Genomic DNA, 12265 nt, shown 5'->3' with positions numbered 1-12265 from the left:
AGAGTCTCGGATCATTCACATGAACCAGCAAGTATTGGGAATCATTGGATATATAGATAGGCAAATGTGTGCCATTATCCTTAAGAACTCCAATGCCTCCCAAATTCAAAATTTCTCTGAAGTTCTCTCCAAGGGAAGTGTTCTCCATTGGTGAGACATCCTCATTCAAATCATGTGCTCTATTGAGAACTTCCTCATCTAATGGGCAACTCTCTATATGTTCATTGCCATCATTACTTTGCAACTCTACATTTTCCTCCCAGCTTGGTGTCTCCATCTCAATGCATTTATCAAATATTTCTTCATCTCCCTCCCTAAGATCCTCATCATCCTTTTTATTTCTCTCAACTTCATGACCTTCATTTGGCAAGAGCAACTCTTCTAGAACCTCTCCATTAAATGAATCTTGAAGTGGCTCTTGAATTGTCAAATCTTGTTGTCGAGCTATCATGTGATCGAGTAGAGCATTCATGCGATCAAGTTGAGCATTCATGTGATCTTGTAACTCCAGATATTTCGAGCACAATTGCATTGTCTTGGTCTCTTTGGACTTCATCTCAATTATTTGGTCAAGTGATTGACAATCTTGTTGAAACTCTTGGTACGGCAACTCTTGAGCTTGCCCTTGATACTTGTAATTGGGATCCATGATAAAGCAATTTTCCGCCTCATGAGGTCCACCACATATCATGCACCATGAGGGTTGTGGAGTAGGTGGTGTGCATCTTTGATAAGTAGCTTGACTCATGTTGGCACAAAATCCTTGAGTAGATTGTTGAGGGATATGGTTAGTGGGGTTGAGCGTGTAACAATTTTCCACAAAGTGATTCCCACCACAAAATGAGCACCATTGGAGTTGTGATGTTTGATATGAACTTTCTTGATAATATCCTTGACTAGAGTTGGCAAAATTTGAGAAAGGGAATTGTTGTTCCATTCCTCCATATTCTCGATTCATATTCCAACTCATCTCATAACCTTGAGAAGGAGGGTAAAACAGTGGCATGGTTCCTTGGGATGCATATCTATCCATAGACTTAATCACACTCAAAACAATGAACTTGTTATGGGTTAGCAAAATAAAATAAAATAAAATAAAATAAAAATAAAAAAAAAATAAAAATGAACTAGTCTCCTAGAATAAAGATTTCACTAATGTTAATACTAGAAGCACCACCTCCCCGGCAACGGCGCCAATTTGATGCGTAGTATATTTGCAAACAAATAATTCTCGGAGTACGAGTTATCGATCCACAGGGAAGTGATTGTATCAAGCACTAGTTACTAACTTATTCATTAGAGCTAATCCTAACAATTACTTAGATGATTGATTGGCATAAAATAAATAAAATAAAACAGAGGTTCAGGATTTTGAAAACAATTAGAGAGAAGTTGAGATTCATGAGATTCAAGTATTTAATCACCTAGTGCCAATTATCGTTTGCAATATTTAGTTTGGAATTAAGATTTGTGTGGGAATGCAAAGTGGAATCGAATTACTCCCGTAATCTCTATTCCTAGTGAATTTCCACTCCCATGGCTTAAACACCCAATAAGATCAAAGATCAGCATTCAATTATTCCTAATTACTACCATCTCCCGATTGGCAACAATCTAGAATAAACTTCCCCTAATAAGTTCCTCTTTCCCAAGGACCAACCATTAGGTGCAATCGTGTGTGCCCTAATTTATGCCCCAACTCCCATTGGTGACACAAACATGGCTATGAAGCTAGTAACTATGGCCATTAATTACAAGCATCAAACAATATTATCACGATTGCAACACAAGTATTAAACCCAAATAATAATATATTAAAGAAACTGAGAGCTCAGGCACATAGGTTCATAAACACTTTTACCCAAGAATCTCTAAAGAATTTAGCCAAGCATGACTAAATTATACATAGCAAATATAAATAAAGAATTACAAATCATCAAAAGAGTACAAGAATTAACCAGACGATTTTCCCAAATCTCCCTAGTCTTCTTCTTGCTTTCCAAGACAACTTGTGGCTCTTGATTTCTCTCTTCTTGTCTCTAAGAATCTCTGAAAATCTCTCTGTCTCGATCTCTCTTCGTCTGTTTAGGGTTGAGGAAGGAGGGATTTTATAGTGGGTACAAAGTTGAGATGAAATAGGAATCTTGTACCAAATTGGACTCAAATTCCAATTCCTATATTTAAATAAAGAAATTGTCGTTTTTAATGATATTTAGAATTTAGAAGATTCCTTGAATTGCTAACTTTTAATATGGAGATATGAGCCTTGAAGTCCGCGCAATTGATATTAGGAAAAGAAATCTTGCGCTTGTATTGAATTTTGCCCAGCTGCGCCACTTTAGGCGTCTGTTTTTATCCCAGAAATAGACGCCTATTCTCTCAACGCGTCGAGAATTTTCTCCACGCGTCGAGATTTCCTGTGCGCGAATTAGTTAGCTACTGGAAAATTTCGACGCGTCGAGTCCACTGGGCCCCGAACTCATCCAAAATTGCTCCAAACTCATCCTTGAACTTCCCTTGCTCATAGAATTGACCTACAATGGTTCAAAAACACTAACAAACACCGTAAAACATTCAAAACAAGTACGAACCATAATTAAATGATAATAGCAAGGAAAACTTGTATTAAATAAACAACATTAAAGAACTTAATTACTATGATGATTCAAAATAACCATAAAAACAAGCACAGATGTGATAACATCAATTATCAACTGAACTAATGAGTTAAACTCGTGCGGTAGAAAAGACATTTCTAAATATATACTAAAGTTTTACCTGTTCTTTTATTTTGGCTAATAAAATGTTTATCCGTGTAAGATTCATTCATCTCTCTTCACACTCGTGGCTGACAACATAGACTTGGCTTATAGTCATTGAAAAGTTAAAAACATATAATTAATTAATATATACTTGAGAGGGAGTATGCAATTATTGAAGCAGTCCTAATCTTTTATATGCACGCAAACAATTAATTAGTCACGTATTAGCTGATTCAAACCAAACAGATCTATAAATACCCAACCTCTCCCTCTTTCTCTAATCAACACTTTCTCACATTATAACATCTCAGCTTCCATCTTTTCACTGCATATATATATATTCTTCTCTGATCTCCTAAAAATGGCTCTAAGGTTACTTATAGTTGCCATTGCCGTTTTGGCATTGGCATCTTCATTTGCACAAGCATCCGATCCTAGCCCTTTGCAAGATTTTTGCGTCGCTGTTAATGACTCCAAGGCTGCCGGTATGTACCTTAACTTTCACAAACTGCATCTATATTTCGCTTTAATTTCAGTCAACAATGTATGTGACGACTTTTGATTCTTGCATTGCAGTGTTTGTTAACGGAAAGATTTGCAAGAACCCAATGGAAGTTGATGCCAATGATTTCCTCTTCCAAGGTCTTAACAAGCTTGGAAACACATCAAATCCACTTGGATCAGCCGTCTCACCTGTGAATGTCAATAATCTACCCGGACTTAACACACTTGGCATTTCATTAGCTCGTATTGATTTTGAGCCCTACGGCCTCAACCCTCCCCACACCCACCCTCGTGCAACCGAAGTCCTTACAGTCTTGGAAGGCACCCTCTACGTCGGGTTCGTCCTTTCTAATCCGGCGCCAGGAATGAAGAACAAGCTCTTTACCAAGACATTATATCCCGGAGATGTTTTCGTATTCCCACAAGGTCTCATTCATTTCCAATTTAACATCGGACATTCAAAAGCCATTGCTTTTGCTGGCTTGAGCAGTCAAAATCCGGGAGTCATTACTATTGCCAATGCAGTTTTTGGTTCGGATCCCCCAATCAGTCCAAATGTTTTGACTAAAGCATTCCAAGTGGACAAGAATGTGATTAACTACCTCCAATCACAATTCTGGTACAACAACAACTAGTACGTGAACCAAAGCAATGCAAGAGATACTTAAGATCAGATGGATTATTTTCCTTTACTATTACATTGGATACAAAATACATTAGTTTTAATATTTTTTTAAATATGAATAAAGCGAGCGCCTATTTGCGTTCTCATGTTAGAATTATACTTAAACACATATGAATTATTGTATCTTGTTATCTTTTACTTTGAGTAGTGGATTGTAATGGAAATAATGGAATATACTGATGATTGAGTTTTTAATTGGATCTTAACTACTTTGAGTAGTGAGTTGTAGGAGTAAGTCATATTAAAAACTCTAGATCTGATTTTTGAATCCAAATTAATTTCACAGTTATAGAAATACCGGATGTTGTATGTAAAAATATCTGTTTAATATATATATAGTAGCTATATTATTAAATTTACCTTACTCTAATACTAATTGTATTGTCAAGATTAAATATTTATCACTATGTCAAAAGTTAAAATTGATCTATTAATAGTCAACGTCACATTTTAATGGCAGAATGTTAGACAACTAACTTTCCAAAGGATGTGACTGGGCACATGTTATATTTCTTCATGTTAGCGGTATACAAAGGAAATTGTAGGAGCTGGAAACTCGTAGGATCAGATGGAAACAATCAATTGACAATCAAGGAACCATCAGCAAATGGGTGATTGACTATCTATCAAAGTTCTTTAAACTTGAAGAAGAACTCTAACTCATTAAATGATGAAACACAAGCTCCCCTTCCGATGAAGATTAAGTACTCCATGTTTTTATAACATTTTTTTGTGTGTGTGGAAATAGTGCACTGTACTGCCTAAAAATTTATGTACACTGATACTATCTTTTTGTTATAAACAAATTTAATATTTAAATATATTTTTATTTTGAATTTAGATAGTGTGTACATTACTTTGTTGATAATATAGAATAATGTATGGATAACAGGTAAAACAAAATTATAGCAAGATCAAAATAATAAAAATGATTTATATAAATAAAAAAAAAATCATGTCGATCGTTGGTCACAATTCCGACCAACAGACTGGTTGGAATTTCCGTCCAACGGATCAAAGTTGGATGTAAATTCACATCCTAAAATAGTGGGTTACCAACTTACCATCTAGAATTTTCGTCCAACTTTGACCCGTTAGACACGGGTGATTGACAAAGGACACTTCAGAGTGGAATGGAACTTATTGCTGGCGATCCTGAAAATTTTTTATTTTAATGCTCACTAGATCAATTTCTCTTATGATGGAATGCATTTCCACTGTACAGTATAAAATCATAAAAGATGGGGTGAAATACTGTCAACTGAATCAATGAGTTAAACTCGTGCGGACAGGAATGGTATTTCTAAATATATACTAGAGTTTTACATGTTCTTTATTTTGGCTAATAAAATGTCTCCGTGTAAGATTCATTCATCTCTCATCACACTCGTGGCTGACAACACTGACTTGGCTAATTCATACTGTTACTTATAATAATAGCTAATAGTTGAGATCGAATCAAACTAATTTGACTTAGCTTATAGTCATTGAAAAGTTAAAAACATATAATTAATACTTGATGAGGGAGTATGCAATTATTGAAGCAGTCCTAATCTTGTATATGCACGCAACACTTAATTAATTAGTCACGTATTAGCTGATTCAAACCAAACATATCTATAAATACCCACCCCCTCCCTCTTTCTCTAATCAACACTTCCTCACATTATAACATCTCAGCTTCCATCTTTTCACTGCATATATATTCTTCTCTGATCTGCTAAAAATGGCTCTAAGGTTACTTATACTTGCCATTGCCGTTTTGGCATTGACATCTTCATTTGCACAAGCATCCGATCCTAGTCCTTTGCAAGATTTCTGCGTCGCAGTTAATGACTCCAAGGCTGCCGGTATGTACCTTAACTTTCACAAACTGAATCTATATATATTTCCCTTTAATTTAAGTCAACAATGTATGTGACTTTTGTTTCTTGTTGTATTGCAGTGTTTGTTAATGGAAAGATTTGCAAGAACCCAATGGAAGTCAATGCTGATGATTTCCTCTTCCAAGGCCTTAACAAGCCTGGAAATGTATCAAACCCACTCGGATCAGCTGTCTCACCTGTAAATGTTAATAACCTTGCAGGACTAAACACTCTCGGCATCTCACTGGCTCGTATTGATTTTGCACCCTATGGCCTCAATCCTCCTCACACTCACCCTCGTGCAACCGAAGTCCTTACAGTCTTGGAAGGCACCCTCTATGTCGGGTTTGTCCTTTCTAATCCAGCACCAGGAATGAAGAACAAGCTCTTTACCAAGACATTATATCCCGGAGATGTTTTCGTATTCCCACAAGGTCTCATTCATTTCCAATTTAACATCGGACATTCAAAAGCCATTGCTTTTGCTGGCTTGAGCAGTCAAAACCCGGGAGTCATTACTATTGCCAATGCAGTTTTTGGTTCGGATCCCCCAATCAGTCCAAATGTTTTGACTAAAGCATTCCAAGTGGACAAGAATGTGATTAACTACCTCCAATCACAATTCTGGTACAACAACAACTAGTGAACCAAAGCAATGCAAGAGATACTTAAGATCAGATGGATTATTTTCCTTTAATATTACATTGGATACAAAATACATTATTAGTTTTAATATTTTTTAAAATATGAATAAAGAGAGCGCCTATTTGCGTTCTCATGTTAGATTGATACTTAAACACATATGAATTGTATCTTGTTATCTTTTACTTTGAGTAGTGCATTGTAATGGAATAAACTGTTGATTGAGTTTTTAATTGGATCTTAACTACTTTGAGTAGTGCGTTGTAGGAGTAAGTCATATTAAAAACTCTAGATCTGATTTTTGAATCCAAATTAATTTCACAATTATTCTTTCAAAAGGTTGAACCCCAACCCTAAGCACCCCCCACACCCTGGCCCGACAGAACATACCGGATGTTGTATGTAAAAATATCTGTCTAATATATATAGTAGCTATATTATTAAATTTACCTTACTCTAATACCAATTGCAGGATAAATATATTTATCACTATGTCAAAAGTTAAAATTGATTTATTAATAGTCAACGCCACATTTTATTGGCAGAATGTTAGACAACTAACTTTCCAAAGGATGTGACTGGGCACATGTTATTTTTCTTCTTGTTAGCTGTATACAAAGGAAACTTTTAGGAGCTGGAAACTCGTAGGATCAGATGGAAACAATCAATTGACAATCAAGAAGCCATTAGCAAACGGGTTATTGACTATCTATCAAAGTTCTTTAAACTTGAAGAACTCTAGCTCATTAAATGATGAAACACAAGCTCCTTCTTATGAAGATTATGTACTCCATGTTTTTATAACATTTTTTTTTTGTGTATGGAAATAGTGCACTGCCTAAAAATTTATGTACACAATACTATCTTTTTGTTATAAAAAATTTTGATATTTTAATATATTTTTATTTTGAATTTAGATAGTGTGTACATTACTTTATTGATAATATAAAATGTATTGACAACAGGTAAAACAAAATTATAGCAAGATCAAAATAAGAAAAATGATTGATATAAATAAAAAATTTCCTGCCGATCGTTGGTCACAATTTCCGACCAACAGGTTGGTCGGAGTTTTCGTCCAACGGATGAAAGTTGGACGAAAATTCCCATCCTAAAATAGTGGATTACCAACTTACCATGTAGATTTTCTGTCCACTAGGACTATGTGGTTTAATGGTACCCGGGTTGGATTTCCATTTGAAAGATTATGAGTTTGAGCCTCAGTGGAGGCGTTATTGGTTCTTTGTGTTTTAGTAGGTTGAGAAAGTATATGAACACATACTACAATGTAATAGAGCCAGTAACTTTCAAAAAAAATGTAGATTTTCCGTCCACGATCCTGAAATTTTTTTATTTTAATGCTCACTAGATCAATTTCTTTTATGATGGAACGCATTTCCATTGTACAGTATAAAATCATATTGTCAATTGAACCGATGAATTAAACTCGTGCGGACAAAAATGACATTTCTAAATATATACTAGAGTTTTACCTGTTGTTTATTTGGCTAATAAAATGTTTCCGTGTAAGATTCATTCATCTTTCTTCACACTCGTGGCTGACAACATAGACTTGGCTAATTCATACTGTTACTTATAATAATAGCTAATAGTTGAGATCGAATCAAACTAATTGACTTAGCTTATAGTCATTGAAAACTTAAAAACATATAATTAATACTTGATGAGGGAGTATGCAATTATTGAAGCAGTCCTAATCTTGTATATCCACGCAACACTTAATTAGTCACGTATTAGCTTATTCAAACCAAACAGATCGCTATAAATACCCACCCCCTCCCTCTTCCTCTAATCAACACTTCCTCACATTATAACATCTCAGCTTCCTATCTTTTCACTGCATATATATTCTTCTCTGATCTGCTAAAAATGGCTCTAAGGTTACTTATAGTTGCCATTGCCGTTTTGGCATTGGGATCTTCATTTGCACAAGCATCCGATCCTAGCCCTTTGCAAGATTTCTGCGTCGCTGTTAATGACTCCAAGGCTGCCGGTATGTACCTTAACTTTCACAAACTGAATCTATATATATTTCCCTTTAATTTAAGTCAACAATGTATGTGACTTTTGTTTCTTGTTGTATTGCAGTGTTTGTTAATGGAAAGATTTGCAAGAACCCAATGGAAGTCAATGCTGATGATTTCCTCTTCCAAGGCCTTAACAAGCCTGGAAACGTATCAAACCCACTCGGATCAGCTGTCTCACCTGTAAATGTCAATAACCTAGCAGGACTAAACACTCTCGGCATCTCACTGGCTCGTATTGATTTTGCACCATATGGCCTCAACCCTCCTCACACTCACCCTCGTGCAACCGAAGTCCTTACCGTCTTAGAAGGCACCCTCTATGTCGGGTTCGTCCTTTCTAATCCGGCACCCGGAATGAAGAACAAGCTCTTTACCAAGACATTATATCCTGGAGATGTTTTCGTATTCCCAGAAGGTCTCATTCATTTCCAATTCAACATCGGACATTCAAAAGCCATTGCTTTTGCTGGCTTGAGCAGTCAAAATCCAGGAGTCATTACTATTGCAAATGCTGTTTTCGGTTCGAACCCACCAATCAATCCAAATGTTTTGACTAAAGCATTCCAAGTGGACAAGAATGTGATTAACTACCTCCAATCACAATTCTGGTACAACAACAATTAGTGAACCAAAGCTGATACTGAAGAAGGATTTTCCTTCAAATATAACATTAGCATTAATATTTTTTAATATTAATAAAGTTCCCTATTTCTTGGGCCCTCATGTTGGATTGATATTTAAACTTAATTATTGTATCTTGTTATTTTTACTTAATTTGATGATGAGTTGATTGTAATGGAATAAATTAATTGAGTTGTTAAATATTGGTGTGTACATGTGGCTTGTGTATACTTTGCATTTTTTTCACTTTCATTTTATTTATTTATTTATTTTCTCTCAAAAGAATTGCCAAATAATAATAATAATAATAATAATAATAATAATAATAATAATAATAATAATAATAATAATAATAATAATAATAATAATAATTAAATAATTAACATTTACAAATTAAAACGTACACAACCCCAAAGCCAATAAATCTGGAACAACTAAAATTATAATATCGGATACACATATGGTAATTAATTAGCTCATTCAAACACAATTTATCTATAAATAATTAAATACCACTCCCACCCCTCGCTAATCATCACTTCCACAAATTGTTACATCCATTTCAGCTCCCATCTCTTAACTTCATATCCTTTTCTGCAAAAAAGGGTCTTAGATTACTCATAGTTGCCATTGCTGTTTTGGCATTGGCATCTTCATTTGCACAAGCATCGGATCCTAGTCCTTTGCAGGATTTTTGTGTCGCTATTAATGACTCCATGGCTGCGTAGTACGTTTGGACCAATGTCTTGTGTTCTTGACAAAATCTTATTGGAAACGAATTATTGGTTCCAATATAATTGAAATTGGATTAAATAGTTAAATATAAATATTTTTAGCTTTCGTAGAAAAGACGAAATTTTTTACTCTAAGCAAAGAGTACCCAATCATTATTGCGTGGACCGTGGACCAAAAACACAAAGTATATTATGCTAACTCATAAAATACATTATATTATTCTAATGCATAAAGTACATTATTCTAACACGATCATAAAGTACATTATAGATTATTCTAACTCATAAAATACATTCTTCTAACATATAAAGTACATTATTCTAACTCATAAAATACATTATCCTACCCCAGAAATTTCAGTATTCTAACACATATAAAGTACAGTATTCTAACACATAAAATACTTTATTCTAACTCATAAAATGCATTATCTTATCCCAAAATGTTCATTAGTCTAATGGGTAGGCGGAGCAAGAAATTATTTTTTTTCATGTGAGTCCCAATATATGTGTTTACATCAGAATTTTGTACATGAGAGTAAAGGTTAAGAGTTTAAAGTGAGATTATACATAATATTTTTCTTCAAATAATGGTTTATTTGGAGAAGTTAATTATTAGGATTGTGGACCAAAGCCTAGTTACTTAGAGTTTGACACTTTGACCTGTTCTTTGTTTTTGTGTTTTTTTTTTTTCCTAATACTAAACTACTTAATTTGAATTGATACAGAATGTCTGCATAAATAAGATTATATTTATTCAACTTTCTTCACATTCATTGCTGACAATATAGATCGGGCAAATTCATACTGTAATAATGGGTGAGAAAATGAAGATCAAATCAAACTAATTGACTTAACTTAGCTTATAGTGGTTGAAAAGTTAAATATATTGTTGAAGGAGTAGACAATTATTGAAGCAGTCTTAGTCTTCATTGTGCACGCAACACATGATCATTGGCTCATCCAAACCCCAATTATCTATAAATACCCACTCCTCCCTCTTTCTCTAATCATCACTTAGTTTCCACACATTCAAACATCTCATATATATCTTAGCTGCAGCATTTATTTATATTATATTCTTCAATTCTCAATTGAAAATAATGGGTGTTAGATTACTTATCATTGCCACTGCGGTTTTGGCATTGGCATCTTCATTTGCAGAAGCATCAGATCCCAGCCCTTTGCAAGATTTCTGTGTTGCTGTTAATGACTCCAAGGCTGCAGGTGTGTATCCTAAACATCATATCAAATTAAAGAGTAGCTAGCTAGCTTGTGTATATTTAACTTTTCAATCAGTAATAATATAATGTGAATTTTATTTCTTTCTTGCAGTGTTTGTTAATGGAAAGATTTGCAAGAACCCAATGGAAGTTGATGCCAATGATTTCCTCTTCCGAGGTCTTAACAAGCCTGGAAATACATCAAATCCACTTGGATCAGCCGTCTCACCTGTGAATGTCAATAATCTACCCGGACTTAATACACTTGGCATTTCACTAGCTCGTATTGATTTTGAGCCCTACGGCCTCAACCCACCCCACACCCACCCTCGTGCAACCGAAGTCCTCACAGTCTTGGAAGGCACCCTCTATGTTGGATTTGTCCTTTCTAATCCAGCACCAGGAATGAAGAACAAACTCTTCACCAAAGTACTTAACGCAGGCGATGTTTTCGTATTCCCAGAAGGTCTCATTCATTTCCAATTCAACATCGGACATTCAAAAGCCATAGCTTTTGCTGGCCTAAGCAGTCAAAATCCAGGAGTCATTACTATTGCCAATGCTGTTTTCGGATCGGATCCACCAATCAGTCCAAATGTTTTGACTAAAGCATTCCAAGTGGACAAGAATGTGATTAACTACCTCCAATCACAATTCTGGTACAACAACAACAACTAGTACGTGAACCAAAGCAAGATCAGAGATACTTAAGATCAGATGCATTATTTTCCTTTACTATTACATTGGATACAAAATACTACATTAATTTTAATATTTTTTAAAATATGAATAAAGCGAGCGCCTATTTGCGTTCTCATGTTAGATTGATACTTAAACACATATGAATTGTATCTTGTTATCTTTTACTTTGTGTAGTGGATTGTAATGGAATAAAACTGATGATTGAGTATTTAATTGGATCTTAACTTTGAGTAGTGGATTGTAGGAATAAGTCATATTAAAAAACTTAAGATCTGACTTTTGAATCCAAATTAATTTCACAGTAGTTATAAATATACGGGATGTTGTATGTAAAAACATCTATCTAATATATATAGTAGCTATATTCTTTAAGTTTACCTTACTCTAATACTAATTGCATTGTCAGGATTAAATGTTTATCATTAAAACTGATTTATTAATAGTCAAGTCACATTTTAATGACATAATGTTTGACTAAT

General features: G+C 34.6%; 3 protein-coding genes across 6 annotated transcripts; all 3 read left to right on the top strand.

The window, feature by feature from the left end:
* The first annotated feature begins 3102 nt into the window (after positions 1 to 3102).
* On the top strand, positions 3103 to 11836 carry LOC109189011 (germin-like protein subfamily 1 member 13). Of its 4 annotated transcripts, none has more exons than XM_019339693.1 (3): positions 3103 to 3247; positions 5897 to 6494; positions 11797 to 11836. In XM_019339693.1, exons 1-2 carry the CDS (start codon positions 3124 to 3126, stop codon positions 6457 to 6459), a joined length of 687 nt encoding a protein of 228 aa, XP_019195238.1. In that variant the 5' UTR covers positions 3103 to 3123; the 3' UTR covers positions 6460 to 6494; positions 11797 to 11836. The 4 variants fall into 4 exon arrangements, with proteins under 4 accessions (XP_019195238.1, XP_019195237.1, XP_019195236.1 ...); XM_019339692.1 differs by lacking the exon at positions 11797 to 11836 and adding an exon at positions 9136 to 9328 and having other exon boundaries at positions 5897 to 6464; XM_019339691.1 differs by lacking the exons at positions 5897 to 6494; positions 11797 to 11836 and adding an exon at positions 3339 to 4037.
* LOC109189012 (germin-like protein subfamily 1 member 13) lies at positions 8314 to 11980 on the top strand. Its single transcript, XM_019339695.1, has 3 exons — positions 8314 to 8472; positions 8568 to 9166; positions 11822 to 11980. Exons 1-2 carry the CDS (start codon positions 8349 to 8351, stop codon positions 9128 to 9130), a joined length of 687 nt encoding a protein of 228 aa, XP_019195240.1. The 5' UTR covers positions 8314 to 8348; the 3' UTR covers positions 9131 to 9166; positions 11822 to 11980.
* LOC109189010 (putative germin-like protein 2-1) lies at positions 10818 to 11780 on the top strand. Its single transcript, XM_019339689.1, has 2 exons — positions 10818 to 11088; positions 11197 to 11780. The coding sequence occupies exons 1-2, from the start codon at positions 10965 to 10967 to the stop codon at positions 11760 to 11762; spliced, it is 690 nt and encodes a 229-aa protein (XP_019195234.1). The 5' UTR covers positions 10818 to 10964; the 3' UTR covers positions 11763 to 11780.
* Positions 11981 to 12265: the final 285 nt, after the last annotated feature.

This window comes from Ipomoea nil, unplaced genomic scaffold, assembly GCF_001879475.1.
Source record: "Ipomoea nil cultivar Tokyo-kokei standard unplaced genomic scaffold, Asagao_1.1 scaffold1509, whole genome shotgun sequence".
NCBI classification, from domain to species: Eukaryota; Viridiplantae; Streptophyta; class Magnoliopsida; order Solanales; family Convolvulaceae; genus Ipomoea; species Ipomoea nil.
This window is presented reverse-complemented; position numbering and strand designations above follow the sequence as displayed.